This window comes from Vipera ursinii, assembly GCF_947247035.1.
Source record: "Vipera ursinii genome assembly, chromosome: Z".
Lineage (NCBI taxonomy): Eukaryota > Metazoa > Chordata > Lepidosauria > Squamata > Viperidae > Vipera > Vipera ursinii.
The window spans coordinates 8467429-8483774 of NC_139517.1; the positions used below are offsets into that span (position 1 = coordinate 8467429).

The following is a 16346-nucleotide window of genomic DNA, read 5'->3' on the forward strand; positions in this document are numbered from 1 at the left end:
CCAGATTTGGAAGTTAAATATATTTAACCTTCAGGTTATCAATATATTTTTCAGGTTATCAATATATTTTTCAGAAACAATGTACAGGTAGTCCTTGACTTAAGAGTGTAATGGAACCTGCCCATTCCACTCAAAACTCAAAAACTCATAAAGTGAATTTTGTTCCTTTAATGAGATCATTCTCTTGCTTGTTAAAATGCATGCAGCTCATTAAGTAAACATGATTTATCTGAGAGTGGGGAAGGCCAGGAGTGCCTAGTGATGGAACATGCCCCCCAGGCTTGGAAAAGTCTCCAGTGCATGGATTGGCCATGGGGAGGGGTGCGGAATCATTCTGCAGCCATATATCCAGGCTCAGGAGGCTTGGAAAAGGCTTCTGAAGGCTTGGAAAACCCCTCTGGAACCTGGATCAGGCCACTTGGGGACCGCAAAATTGCTCTGCAGCCATAGATCCTGGCAGCAGAGGTCTTTTCTAGGCCTCCGGATCTCAGATTGGGTTGCTAGGGGTCCACAAAATTACTCTGAGGCCATAGATCTGGGCAGCAGAGGTCTATTCCAGCCCTCCAGAGCACAGATCGGGCCATGGGGGGCATGAAATCACTCCATGGCCTTAGATCCAGGTTCTAGAGTTTTGGACAAGGCTTCCAGAGCCTGGATTGGTTAGTGGGGGCACAAAATCACTCTACATCCATAGATCTGGGTGGCAGAGGTCTTTTCCAGGCCTCTGGAGCCTGAATAAGGCTGCTGGGTGTCCACAAAATCACTCTGCATCCATAGATCTGGGTGGCACAGGTCCATTCCAGGACTCCAGAGCCCAGATTGGGCCATGGGGGGGCACAAAATCACTCCATAGCCATGGATCCAGTTTCTGGAGGCTTGGAAAATGCCTCCAGAGCCTGGATCAGACCACGCAGAATCACTCCCCTACCATAGATCTGGGTTCCGGAGGTCATTTCCAGGCCTCTGGAGCCTGGATCGGATTGCTAGGAGGTCATAAATTTGCTCCGCAGCCATGGATCTGGGCTCCAGAGGCTTGGAAAAGCCCTCCTGAACATGAATCGGGCTTCTGGGGGGCACAGAATCTCTCCGTAGCCATAGATATGGTCTCTGGAGTTCTTTTCCAGACCTCTGGAGCCTGGATTGGGCCACTGGGGGGCTGCAAAATTGCTTTGTGGCCATGGATCTAGGCTCCAGAGGCCTTTTCCAAAGCTTGGAAAAGACTTCCAGAGCAAAGATCTATGACTGCAGAGCGGTTTTGGGCCCCCACTGGACCAATCTGGACTTGGGAGGCTTGGAAAAGTCCTCTGGAACCCAGAATGGGCCACTGTGGGGCGCAGAATCTCTCCATGGTCATGGATCCAGTCTCCGGATGCTTGGAAAAAGCCTCCAGAGCCCTGATCAGGCCACTGGGGGTACTGCAAAATCACTCTATGGCCATAGATCTGGGCTCTTGAGGCTCAGAAAAGGACTCCAGAGCTCAGATCAGGCTGAGGGGTGTGTGCAGAGTTTCTCAGCAGCCATAGTTCTCGGCTCTGGAGGCTTGGAAAAGGCCTCCGGAGCCCGTATTGGGCTGCAGGGAGCACAGAATCTCTCTGCAACCATGGATCTGGGCTCCGGAGGCTTGGAAAAGGCCTCAGGAGTTTGGATTGTGTTGTGTACTGGGTTCTGTGCTTGATTGAAAATACAAGGCGAGTGAGTTCAGCAAGAATAATTCTTTATTTGCTTGCAGGAACTGAACTGGGAAACAGGGCTGTGAATGCAGCTATTTATACTCTGGCCTCTAGGTGGCGGCCAATAGGTTTAAAGCAACCTATTGCCACCCTAGAAGCAGACAATGGTGGCACTGGAGATGGGTTGTCTGAGGAGTTGGGAGCTGTTAGCCAGCTTCCCTGCTTAAGCAACCTTCCAGCAATTAACCCCACATGATACACTTTAGTAAGAAAAAACCCAGTACATTACAGATTGGGTCACTGGGGGCTGAAAAATTGCTCTGCAGCCATGGTTCTGGGCTCCAGAGGCTTGGAAAAGGCCTCCAGAGGCTTGGAAAAGGCCTCAGGAGCCTGGATCAGCCATCAGGGAGGCCACAAAATCACTCTGCAGCCACAGATCCGGGTGGCAGAGGTCTTTTCCAAACCTCTGGAGCCCAGATCGGCTGCAGGGTGTATGTGTGTGTGGTGCAAAATCACTCTGTGGCCATAGATCCAGGTAGTAGAGGCCTTTTCCTGTCTTCCGGAGCCCTGATCCAGCTTCTGGAGGCATGTCAAAGCATCCCCCAGCTTCGGTTTGGTTCTCTGTTGCAGAGAACAGAAGCCTAAAGAACCACGAGATCATGCAAGATCAGTAGTGTGAGATCTTGCTTCACTGATCTTGCATCATCTTGCATTATTTTAGGCCTCCATTCTCTATGAACATATCAAAGGCCTGGAGCAGCGAAGAAAGCAAATATTCTCCATCTTTACAGGGTGAGTTCTGAAGGCCTAGTGCCTAGGGAGACCCATGGTGGGGAGGGAGGGAATATCCAGGGTGTGTCGCAGAGCCACTGAGGTCGCTTGTAAGGCCGAATGACTGCTGTAGTGCTGCAATACTCACAATTTCAGGAGTTGCTTGTAAGCTCTAGGGAAAGTTAATTAGTGTGTTTAGGTCATCAATATATTTTTCAGAAACAATGTAAAGAAAATCAAGTGATCAATCTGAAGTCATGGTCAAGAGAATTAAGTAATTAAAGTAATTAAAATTGGTTCAGCCAGAGAATGAAATTTGAAAAGGGTTGACAAGCTATATGACTCCTTTTTTCTAAATTGTAGGAAATGGTGGATAAATTGTGAATTGGTCTAAACTGAGAAAGTGAGAAAATTTCAGTATTCAAAGAGGCACATTTCTTCTCAGGCAGTGCCCAAATTGTTCCCAGTACTTTACTTGCAAATAAGGAAAACTGCTTTTTTTTCTCTTTGGACATTTAGCTAAAAACCCAGATATGCCCATTATTTAAAGTTGCAACTTGATTTCCAAAACAATAACAACAACCACAACCACCACCACCACCACCACCACCACCACCACCACCACAACCACAACCACAACAACAACAACAACAACAACAAAAACAACAACAACAACAACAACAACAATAATAATAATAATAATAATAATAATAGTAATAATAATAATAATAATAATAATAATAATAATAATAATAATAATAATAATAATAATAATAATAATAATAATCTTATTCTTATTTTTATTCTTATTCTTACTCTATAGTTGGAAAGGACCTCGGAGGTCTTCTAGTTCAACCCCCTGGACAGGCAGGAAACCCTTTACTATTTGAGACAAGTGGTTGTTCAATCGCTTCTTAAAAACTTCCAGTGTTGGAGCATTTGCAACTTCTGGAGACAGGTTATTCCACTGATTAATTATTCTAATTTTAGGAAATTTCTCCTTAGTTCTAGGTTGCTTCTCTCTTTAATTAGTTTCCATCCATTCTTCTTATCCTGGCTTCAGGTACTTTGGAGAATAGCTTGACTTCCTCTTCTTTGTGGCCACACCTGAGATAATGGAAAACTGCTATTATGTCACCCTTATACTTTCTCTTCATTAAACTAGACATACTCAATTCCAGCAACCATTCTTTGTATGTTTTAGCTTCCAATCCCCTAACCATCTTTGTTCCTTTTTGTACTGTTTCTAGAATCTCAACATTTTTTTTACATCATCGTGTAGTGTGTAGTGCTTTATTAACCAACCCTAACTTTATCCATTTACTTACTGTACTTTCTCCCCCTTTTAAGCATGAAGAGATATAACTCAAGAGCAAAGTACATATACATATAGATACCTACACTCAATATATATATTTCTCATGACGTACCTGATGTTGGAAGTCATAAAAATACTAGAATAAATAAACCTACACCCACCAGTTGTCAAAACAGAAAACATAAATTCTCTGGAAGGACCACAGTTGGCAGACTTTGCCTTAGAATATGATCAGTGAGATTAAACCCTTTAAGGCACAAGATTTGAAAGTCATCATCTACACTTTCTCCCTGGGTGAGTTGGTGATGGTCACCACCAACCAACATAGTTTACATATTTCCAATTATTTTAACTGTTGCTTTCATTGGGATCATCACATTTCTATTTTTAAATATTTGACCATTTTTTGGTTAAGGTTTCTATATAGTACAACTTCTTTTCATCATTCTCCTTCAATTACTTCTCTTGTTTGTGGATTAATGGTATTTTTAAGTTCTATATTCCAATTATAAGAGTCATTCCATCAAATCTCCATAAAATTTATGTTTCCTATAGTAGTAAGTACTCAAGTGCTTGAGTAAATTTTCCACACTCTTAGTATCAGTGTAGACACATTTTGGTAATGCAGGGAAAAGCAGGAAAAAGGAAATAGGGAGTTTTCCATCTTTTTTCTTCTGAAATGCTAATTTGAAAACTGAACAGTTTGGACTAGAAATCAGATAGTTTTGGCAAACTTTCTTTTTTCTGAAAAATGTAACATTTTCCTGCATTGCATGTTTGGAAAAAAAACTACAATTTGATCAATCAGAAATATACTATATGGTTGTTCGCGTGTTTTTTTTTAAAGCATTCATTGCTCATATAAATAATAGGGTTGCCTTTCTTATGAAGTGCATATATTGTTCTTCATTACTCTGAAAAAAAAAAACTATTTCTGAACAAATTTAGCAAAATGAAAGAAGTTCCAGTTGGAACTGGAATAATAAGCCTGCTAAATAAATATATAAAAAAGATTTCACTTGTGTTTCTTTATTAGCTGCTCCTTTCTGTTCAAATTAGGCCTCAGAATAATAATATAGCATTTGGGGAAAAAGATGCAGCACAGTAATCCAGCTGCAGACATCAAAATGGAGAAGACCTCCACAGCTACCATGTATTTTCCTTTGCTGCTCAGATAGGTGGGAACAAAGGATATCAAGACACTACAAAAGACCAACATACTGAAGGTGATAAATTTGGCTTCATTAAAGCTATCAGGTAACTTTCTGGCTAGAAAGGCCACTGTAAAGCTGATAGAAGCCAAGAAACCCATATAACCAAGGACAATGTAAAACATGATGACTGAGCCTTCATTACATTCCAGGACAATTTCATCAACTGTGGAATGCATGTCTGAATCTGGGAATGGGGGAGAAATTGCTAGCCACACACTACAAATGATGACTTGTACCAGGAAGCAAGACAGGACAATAGTGCTGGCCAGCCTTTTCCCCACCCATTTTCTCATTTTGGAGCCTGGTTTTGTGGCCATGAAAGCAAGGACCACTATGGTTGTTTTGCCCAATATACAAGAAAGGGCTATAGAGAATATGATGCCAAAAGAAGTTTGTCTCATGAGACATTTTATTTGGTCAGGTTGTCCAATGAAAAGCAAAGTGCAAAGGAAAGTGAGGAAGAGAGCAATGAGAAGAGTGTAGGTGAGGTTCTGGTTGTTGGCTTTGACAATGGGAGTGTCCTGATTTTTAATGAAGACCCCCAGTACCACAGCTGAGATGAAAGAAAAAAAGAAAGCAACATTGGTCAAAGTGATTCCTAAGGGTTCTTTGTAAGACAAGAAGGTTGGATGTTTTTGAATGCACAGATCCTGGTTCTTGTTAGGATAGCTTTCTTTAGGACATGGGATACAGTCATCTAAATCTGGAAGAGAAATAGAGTTGTTAAGCACATAAGAATTGAAAGTTAGCTTAAACATCCCCATTTTTCAGAAATAAAATATTTGAGTGCCTGGAATTTCCAGGTATTCATCACAATGTCTGGGAATTAGGGAATTTAAATTCAATTTATCTGGAAAGTTATAGGCAAGAAAAAATTAAATCTAATTTGTATGATAGCATATCCTTTGAAATTGGATTACTCATTCAGATATTATTGTACATTTCAAATTGGATTGTACCTCCCACTTACACTATTGCTTTAGGGGAAATAAATTTTTCCATTAGAAAAATGAACAACATTTATAGTAACACAGATCAGCAAAAGACAGATTAGGGCTTATTTTCTGGTTCAGACCTATTCTGGGGAAAATACAGTACTAAATGCATGTGTCTGGCTGGTGATTTTAACTGGGGCTTATTTTTGTTGTGAGGCTTATATTACAAGAATCCTGAAAGATCTTGCTAACGCTTGTTTTCCAATTGGGTCTTATTTTGGGGAAAACATGGTATAACATATTTAATTTCATAATGTTTGCATTATTTGTCTGCAGTGTCCAAAAATAGTCAGCCAGTATTCATGGATTCCAGTTTCCATGATACTGTTTTTCGTGATGAAAGCTTTCAACCTGTTCATCTCTTACTATAGTTAGATTTTTGGGAAAGAAATTATGTATAAATACAGTAAATGAATCTTCAGTGATATGTTGCATTTTGTTGTGTTGTATACTGTAAGATATTTATTAACCAACTGAATGCAATTTGGTGCTCTGTAAAAAAGGATATGAATCAGGCTATTTAACTCAAATTAAACCAATGTATATGCTCTCTCTAAATAAGATTATAAACCTATATGTTTCCTCCTTTAGAGGGAAAAAAGCAAAAGCAAAAAGAATACCCTTTAAATTTGATAGCTAGATGATAGATTGATGGATAGATAGATAGATAGATAGATAGATAGATAGATAGATAGATAGATAGATAGATAGACAGACAGACAGACAGACAGACAGACAGACAGACAGTTCATGTTCCATTGCCTTTTTTTGTGAGTTGGGGCCATGTTGACTAGAAACAATCCCCATGGACATAGTACTTATCCATCTCCTAAGGTGTGTAGCCTGTATAGTGCTTTAAATGTATTAACCTTCAGAGTTAATAGATATCAAATGTTATCAATCCTCCCCAATAAATCAGACAGGAAAAATAAAGAAGTTAGCAAATTCTACATTGTTAAAAGGCTACATTAAAAGAATTTTGCAAGTCTGAAAACACAAAACCTTTCTCATCCACGTTTAGCAATATTGACCCATTAAGGTAGGCCCTTTTTAAATTACTTTCTCGGACTCTTCATTGTAGATAATATATCTTGCCCTTTTCCACCTAGGTCATTGTCACATTCCATTACACAACTTCTTGCATGGCATCTCTTACCTGTCAGATTGGCAATTTTCCCTTCTGGGCAACTAAGGCATTTGTAACAGCAAAATGGCCTCCCTTCTATTTTGACCTTGCTGTACCCCAAGGAGCAATGAGCATTGCACAGAGAAACAGGTGGTCTCTGTTAATAAATGAAAATACAGCACAATTAGAATTTTAAAAATAACATTCTAGCAATCATCATTTTGGAGAAATCTTTTCTTTCCTCTTTTGGTCAGAAAGATTCAATGAAAGATTCAGTGCTAGGCTTATCTTATCTCATAAAATATCCTTCTTGCATAATGTGTCATGTAAATGAAAAATCTGTTATTAATCTGATAGGCTTGAATATTAGCATTAATTAGCTCAGAGATAGCTGTTGAAAAATGAATAATAGATACCTGGTTAAAAAGCTTGGGCCAGACAATGTTATTTACTGATATAGAGAGAAGGCCTTCTAGATGAGCTGATGGATATACTTGTCCAACTTTGATCCTAAGAAAGGATTGATTTGGAAAGGTGACCCAGTTGATAATATCAAAGCCAGTTGCAACCTTCCCATTCTTGTCAAATAGTATGTTTTCTCCAGCACTGTTGTTAAATGAGACTTTTCTTAGGTAGTGATGAAGCTCAAGAGAAGAACATGACAGTAATTAGTAAAGGTGTACAACAATTGGAAAAATATAAAGCAATATTATTTCAAAAAATTTGTAGTGCTCCCTATTTATTATAATAATACTATTCATCACTTGGATCAACAACATCCAGAATGCTCACGAAAAAAGACAGAGAAACGCTATGGACCCCAACAGCACCTTTGTCTGTCTGTCTGTCTGTCTGTCTGTCCGTCTGTCCGTCCATCCATCCATCCATCATCTATCTATCTATCTATCTATCTATCTATCTATCTATCTATCTATCTATCTATCTATCATCTATAAAATGTATTGGCCACCAACTTACCATAGGATAACATTGGTATCATTTAAGTTAAAACATAAATGACAAAATCAAACCTTAACACCAAACACATATGGCGAGGGTGGGGGACAGAGTGTGAGGGGAGGATCTATTATTACTCAGTCAACATTGTGCTGTGCCCCCACTGGGGCCCCAAACCAACTGGCAAAATCTTGTCTTTAGGCCCTTAGAAAAAGATAGGAGGTTTGGGGCCAACCTCAAATTCAGGTGGGGCAAGATTTTCTAGAGGGTTGGAGCAATAGCAGAGAAGTCTCTTGTCCTGGACCCCACCAGTTGAAATATTTGGGCTGACGGGACCTGCAGCATACCTCCTCTGCCAGTAGGAGTGATATGAGCCAATCCCAGTGATGTAAGACAGTTCCATCACCTGGAGGTACTTTTCACAACCATCAACAGCGTGTTTTCCTCTTCCTTAGTGTCATTTGACAATCATGCCATCTTTTTCTATCTCTTTCCTCACCATTGTGTTCTCTCTGTGTTGTAATTTTTATTTTTAGTTCTTGAAGCCACTTTTCTCCCCATCATAATTATATATTCATGTTTTCTAAGTACTAAATGCTTTTTCAAAATTCTGTGTTACGCATTGGGAGAGAAAGTGGATGCACCATATCCCTATATTTTACAAGGAGAAAAAGTCCTTCTCCAACTATTCCTAAACAACAGAATATGCTCTGAAAAGTGATAGCAATACCACTAATGGGAAAGGTTCACGGGAGGTGTTTCTTTTAGGTCCTTATTTACAATTTAATTAAAAATGTCATGGAGAAATGACACAATAATTGCACCTTTAGTTGGATCATCAGATAACTAATGTATTATTGCAAACTGGAACTGGCAGCATTCCTTGTTTGCAGCAATATTTTAGTGAACTGATTATCAAAGTTATTTGAAATCCAAATACCTTGAAATATTTAGAACTTTGCACCATAAAGAAACATTCTGGGGGAAATTAACCTTTTGATACAAAATCAGGAGATGTGGACATTATGATCCATCTAAGTCATTCCTCCAGCATTATATTTAAATTATTCTCTATATACTATGTGGACAGTGGTAGATACGGAAGCAAAATCACCTGCTACATTAGCACATATAGGAGCTTACCTGCCACACTTGATGATTGAAAAGCTTCTGCTTCCCTGTAGCAGCCATTGCTCTGTGCTTGGAGTGGGTTGTATACATGGCTTGGAGAGCATGTGCCACACCATACACAGCATTGTAAATACTGTAGCTTTGCCCGGTTATGCTCAGTTGAAATAGAGAGTCTGGAAGACTCTCCAACGTCTCTTCCCCAGTGCACCTTTCTTCTGACTTTGTAGTTAAAGTGGAATTTGAGAAGAAACATCCAAAGCCTTGTTCCCAAAAGACCCTTGAAAAACTGTCTTCATTTTCTGGAACACTGTTTCTCATCTGAAGAAATGTCTTGAACCCTAATAATTCTTTTGAGGAAACTGAGAAAGAAAGAGCCCCATGAATGAAGTCTATACTGTTATCTCTTTGAAATGGAAGTGAAGTGTATTCCATCTGGGCTGAAAAAATCCAAACTTTGTCTTTTCCCTCTAATGTGTCCAAATATTCTGAAATAGAGGAAATCATTCTGAAAAGAGCCATAACCTGGTTTTCACAATATACAATCACAACACTAGATATGCTTGTCATAACGACTTTGTATATTTGAAGAAAATTATCCATTTTTTCTCCCAAATCATTAGAAAAAGTTACTGTTGGAAACTCTTCAATGTAATCGAAACAGATTCCATTCTGGGAAAATATGACAAGCACTTCTCTGATAAATCTTTCAGCAATCTCATTTTGTTGAAAAAGCATCCCAATCCAGGACCACTTAAAATGAAGCAGCAACTGGAGAATCCCCATAATTTGAAGATGTTCATTTGGAAACATCTGATAAAAGAAAGCTGTATGAATCCTGTTATCCATCACTGGAGCAGAGCCATATGTAACCTTAGGAAATAAAGAAATGCAAAATATAGGGATATGTTTTCATATAAACGATAAATGAGTTAAATCTGACTGATCGATATTGTTGGTTTGATTTTCAGGGATTATTCATACCTTATTAATTACGAGAATACTTGATTGTGCAGAAGCAGACACATTGACCAAGAAGTTGAAGGGTAAAGAAGAGACACCAGCATTTCTATTATGGAATAAATGGTATATTTGGATCGATAAAAGATTAAAGAAATGAGGGTGGCTTGGAGGTTGGTCAAAAATGAAGCGATATAGTCTTTGTTAATGAATAAGCTTTGGAGTTGAATGGTTATAAGAGACTTAATGAGTGGAATATAATTGTTAGTTTAGAAGTAGATATAATGTGAAATTTTTGAAATGGTTTTCAATTTTTTGATTTCTTCGTTTTTTGTATATTGTAAATGGTTTTTTTTGTCTTTGTTGGTGTATGGTGTGTTCTTAACACGAAATCTAAATAAAGATTCATTTATATGTAAAAAAAGAATTGTCTTTTAATTTCTATGAAAATAATTAAAATAAATCCATTGTTCTTAAAATATCAACCACATTTAAGATGGGTGGAATGCATTGGGTTTGGGAGAAGAGTAAAAATATAAAAAGCCAGTTTGTATGGTGCTAGTTTAGTCTAACTTAATCTTGATTTTAGAATTGATGTAATTGATGTACTGTATTTACTTCTTTTCTACCTCTAATAAGGTATTTCAGATTGTCAAAAAACTGGTTTTCATCCAGTTTGGGTAGGGTTAATTGAGCATTTTGAACAATTTAGTATTAAGTTCTCTGTGAAGTTTCACCTCACATAGGTTGTGATGGGCACAACCCTGCTGCATATTTATCCAGGAAAAATGGGCATATGCAGTAAATGGGTAGCAAAAGATTTCATTGGCAGAATTTGATGATCAGAGTAACTTCTCATTAAGGTTTTTTAACCCCAAAAATCCATTAGGTAGTAATTTAACAATAATGTCTTAATGTACTCTTCTGTTATATATTTTTTTATTTTAGAACCATAAGCCTCCCTCCTTCCCTTTCTTTCTTTTCTTAGTAAGAATATTATGAGTGCAGCTATATTCTTTTAGATAGAAATGCTGGGGCATAAGTCATGGAGTGAATACATTATTTAAAGCAATCTTATTTTGTCATGAAAGAAAGTATTGTGACTGAGATTGTTGGTACTAAAACTACCTGTATTACATTATTACTAATTATCAACCAGAGAAATTTGTCATGTAAGTAATACTTCTACAGGTAGATGATTTTAATTGCCTTCTAAGTGTAATTTCCAATCATCTTCTCATTTAAGCAACTACTCCAAAATCCAGTGAAGGAAAGAGAAAAATGAACCAAGCAAAAATCACCTAGCCTCAATAGAACAAACATTTCCATAAATGCAGACAAACCAAAATGCTATTTTAAATCATTTGTAGGAACAAATCAATATTCAGTCATATGTTCTTTCTTTATTATAAGTACACCACTTTTATCTTCAAACTATATAATATATTTCAATTTCTTGTTATTTTAGTTTTGTTATTATTTCAATTGGTTTGGAAATTTCATGGAAATCAACAGGAAATTATTTCAAATTAAAAGAAAATCCTCTCTTATGACCAACAGGATTTTCTTTCTTTTTTCCAATTTGAGACAAGTTCCCCAAAATCGGCCTAATTTTCATTAAATCATGATAGGAAAAAATTTAAAATCTTGTGTAGTCTGAAGTTATATATCTGCTGATTGACATTAGTTTACAACCAATCCAGTAAATTCCATTAAAAAGAATAGGAGTTTTGCTTTTTTCTTGAGCAGTTCCTACCTGTGGAATCTTGTAAATACTCAGGATATCTGCCATAACCTGAGAGAGATGAGAGTTTGGTCCGGCAATAACACATGCTAAGTTTTGGTGGATGCTGGATTTGTAGTTGGGAACAAATTTGTCATGTGAAGAAAGAAGCTCCATAGAAGCAAGGTAAGTCCATATTGCCGTGAAATAGTTGTTATATATCCCAAAGCCCAGAGTGGTGTTTGGCAAGATCTGAGGATTTTCATTGATCTCCTTTACAGCAAATACCAAGGACAAGATATGCAAATAATTCTGTAGAAACAAACTTCAAGGGAGGGTACTGCCTCTGTCACAATATTTATATTTCCAAATGAAGTTGTTACATTTTAATTTAATAATCTTTGCTAATAGCAAGATACAAAATTAGACTCCAAGATCTGAAGGATAGTCTATAGAAAATACCTGTCCTCACTGTTCCATAAATTTGAATATAGTATAAGCTACTTGGATGACAACCTGTTTGATATCCATTTCTTTGAATACTGTAAATTATCCCTTTTACAATGTTTTTCTAGTATTGGTATATTTCTGTCTAATTTCGAAAGATCAAATTTTGTATATTGAACAACATTAGGAATGGTAATATGTAAAAGCTGGAAACGAAACATTTTTAGCACCTAAGAAATCCTCTCTTTGATTTCAAGGGTGTTTGACTAGGAAATATATATCTATCTATATCTATATCTATATCTATATCTATATCTATATCTATATCTATATCTATATCTATATCTATATCTATATCTATATCTATATCTATATCTATATCTATATCTATATCTATATCTATATCTATATCTATATCTATATCTATCTATCTATCTATCTATCTATCTATCTATCTATCTATCTATCTATCTATCTATCTATCTGTCTATCTATCTATCTATCTATAGATATATAGATATAGATATAGATATAGATATAGATATAGATATAAATGAGTTAGACTGCAAAACTACCCAGGCTAAATTCAGTGGAAGATGCAAAATTCTTCCTACTTATGAAGTAAAGGCCAATGTGCCATGAAATAAAAGTGTGCTTAGATTTTTTATATTACTATAAACCAGAATATAAACTGTTCTCAACTGAAAACAAGTTGGTTGGGCCACTGTTGTATCTACTCCAAATTCCAGCCATACTCAACCAATTTTTTAAAAAGTGATATAGAACGTCTGCATGTATTTAGTGTCAGACATAAAATAATTAACTTTAAGTTTATCTCACAGAAATATCTGTTCCTTGCAGGATGTGATCTGATCAGTTACAGGCATAAAGTTGTATACTGGAATTGGTGTGCCATGGAAATTTGGGACAGAAACATTGGGAAACCAGAAAGGACCAAGTACCAAGTACAGATTTCTTTCTTTCTTTCTTTCTTTCTTTCTTTCTTTCTTTCTTTCTTTCTTTCTTTCTTTCTCATGTATATGTATACATTCAAGATAAAAGTTATATTTCAATGATTTATGGCCTCCCTAAAATACATTAATTAATTATCCAGTCAGATTTGGGAACCGTTATAATTAAAAATGAGAGCTACATACACGGGATCATCAATAAGTTCTTCAGATGGAATTCTTTTGAAGGTAATCAGGTTAGACATCACATAGATCAGAGAAATAACGCCACCAATGATGAGATCACCTGAATGGTAAGACTTGTATTTAACATTTGGATTGTTGATGGTGCATTTAGCATCATGGAACATGACCTGAAGAAGTTATTTTAACACCCACAGTTTGAAGAGGAAGATTCTAAATGTACAACCTAACACTTTGCTTCTTTCTCTTGGATAATCTAAATGAAGAACTACATTATATAAGAAAAACAAACTCATACGATGTTGCTCTTTATGTGTTGTATTTCAATATGTTTAGAAATGAGGAATATTAATAACATCAGTCAGTCTGGGTTGGCTTCCTATTTTGCTCGGCTCTTTGAAACTCCCAAGAGCTCAGAGGAGTAGAAATAAACATAGTCAATTATGGTATACAACATCTTTTGCATTTCTGATATAGCAGGAGAAAATAATAAGGTTGGAGTAAATGGTTTGTGGCATTCTGCACAGCAGCAACAGAAAAGCAGATTGCAATAGAAAGCAAAGAAGATAAAGGAAACCAAATAAATAATATAATGTGTGAAAAAGAATAAGTTTGTCAGGTTTGCCCTGGTGTGATGGTATGACACAGAAGTCAAGTTTGTCCTTGGACTAGGCTTTACCTTTAGAGTAGGGAGAACTGGCAAAATCAGTCATCCCTCAATCTTTGCAGAATGAGACTACAGTAATATATACTGCTCAAAAAAATAAAGGGAACACTTAAACAACACAATGTACTGTATTTAATAGTAGGATGTCTTATTTTCTGTTCCCTTTATTTTATTGAGCAGTATATTTTATATTAAAGAAACAGTAACTGATGCAGAATGCAGCAGCCCACCTTCTAGCAAAGGATTGAGATATTAGCATTAATATTAAAACCTCACCTATCAATTGTCAAAAGGGAATTTATAAATTTCCTGGAAGGGACACAGTTGGCAGGGTTTGCTTCTGGAATAAGGTCAGGGTGATTAAACCCTTTAAGGCACTTTGGGAGAATTTGAAAGCCATCATTTCACTTTCTCCTTGGATGTGACTATCCTTAGGATCAGAATGTTCATTCTGTTAGATGGTCTGACAGGTTATGAACAGTTTTACTGTATATTATAACTTCTTACGATGGTCGTAGCAAACACTCTTTTCCAACAACCCAAGAGACGGCTCTACACATGGACATCACCAGACGGTCAACACAGAAATCAGATTGACTATATGCTCTGCAGCCAAAGATGGAGAAGCTCTATACAGTCAGTAAAAACAAGACCAGGAGCTGACTGTGGCTCAGACCATGAGCTTCTTGTTGCAAAGTTTAGGCTTAAACTGAAGAAAGTAGGGAAAAGCACTAGGCCAGTCAGGTATGAATTAAATCATACCCCTGTTGAATATACAGTAGAGGTGACAAATAGATTTAAGGAATTAGATCTGATAGACAGGGTGCCTGAAGAACTATGGACAGAGGTTCGCAACATTGTACAAGAGGTAGCAACTAAAACCATCCGAAAGAAAAAGAAATGCAAGAAAGCAAAATGGCTGTCTGAGGAAGCTTTGCAAATAGCTGAGGAAAGGAGGGAAGCAAAAGGCAAGGGAGAAAAAGAAAGATACACCCAATTGAATGCAGAATTCCAGAGAATAGCTAGAAGAGATAAGAATGCCTTCTTAAATGAACAGTGCAAAGAAATAGAAGAAAACAATAGAATAGGGAGGACCAGAGATCTTTTCAAGAAAATTGGAGAGATGAAGGGAACGTTCAATGCAAAAATGGGCATGATAAAGGACCAAAATGGCAGGGACCTAACAGAGGCAGAAGAGATTAAGAAGAGGTGGCAAAATTACACAGAAGAACTATACAAGAATGAGCTTAACGTCCCTGATAATCACAATGAGGTGGTCATTGACCTCGAGCCAGACATCCTAGAATGTGAAGTGAAGTGGGCCTTAGAAAAGCTGAGCAACAACAAAGCTAGTGGAGGTGACAGTATTCCAGCTGAGCTATTCAAAATCTTAAAAGACGATGCAGTAAAAGTGCTACACTCAATTTGTCACCAAATTTGGAAAACTCAACAGTGGCCACAGGATTGGAAAAGATCAGTTTACATTCCAATTCCAAAGAAAGGCAGTGCCAAAGAATGTTCAAACTATCGCACCATTGCACTCATTTCTCATGCTAGTAAAGTTATGCTTAAAATCCTACAAGCTAGACTCCAGCAGTATGTGGATCGAGAACTACCAGAAATACAGGCAGGATTTCGAAGAGGTAGAGGAACTAGAGATCAAATTGCCAACATACGCTGGATCATGGAGAAAGCTAGAGAGTTCCAGAAAAAACATCTACTTTTGCTTCATTGACTATGCTAAAGCCTTTGATTGTGTGGATCATAACAAACTGTGGCAAGTTCTTAAGGAGATGGGAGTACCAGAACATCTTATTTGTCTCTTGAGAAACCTATATGCGGGCCAAGAAGCAACAGTGAGAACTGGACACGGAACCACTGATTGGTTCAAAATTGGGAAAGGAGTCCGGCAAGGCTGTATACTGTTGCCTTGCCTATTTAACTTATATGCAGAGCACATCATGAGAAAGGCAGGGCTAGATGAATCAAAAGTTGGAATTAAGATTGCCGGAAGAAAAATCAACAACCTAAGATATGCAGATGATACCACTCTAATGGCAGAAAGTGAAGAAGAACTGAAGAGCCTCTTGTTGCGAGTGAAGAAGGAGAGTGCAAAACTTGGGTTGAAACTAAACATTAAGAAAACCAAGATTATGGCATATGGCCCTCTCAATTCCTGGCAAATAGATGGGGAAGAAATGGAGGTAGTGACAGAT

General features: G+C 37.3%; 1 protein-coding gene across 1 annotated transcript; it reads right to left on the reverse strand.

Annotated features, from left to right (window-relative positions):
* Positions 1–4774: 4774 nt before the first annotated feature.
* LOC310649082 (vomeronasal type-2 receptor 26-like) lies at positions 4775–13630 on the reverse strand (the record flags this gene model as incomplete). Its single annotated transcript, XM_083377344.1, has 4 exons — positions 4775–5676; positions 7125–7251; positions 9195–10052; positions 13463–13630. The coding sequence occupies 4 exons, from the start codon at positions 13628–13630 to the stop codon at positions 4775–4777; spliced, it is 2055 nt and encodes a 684-aa protein (XP_083233470.1).
* Positions 13631–16346: the final 2716 nt, after the last annotated feature.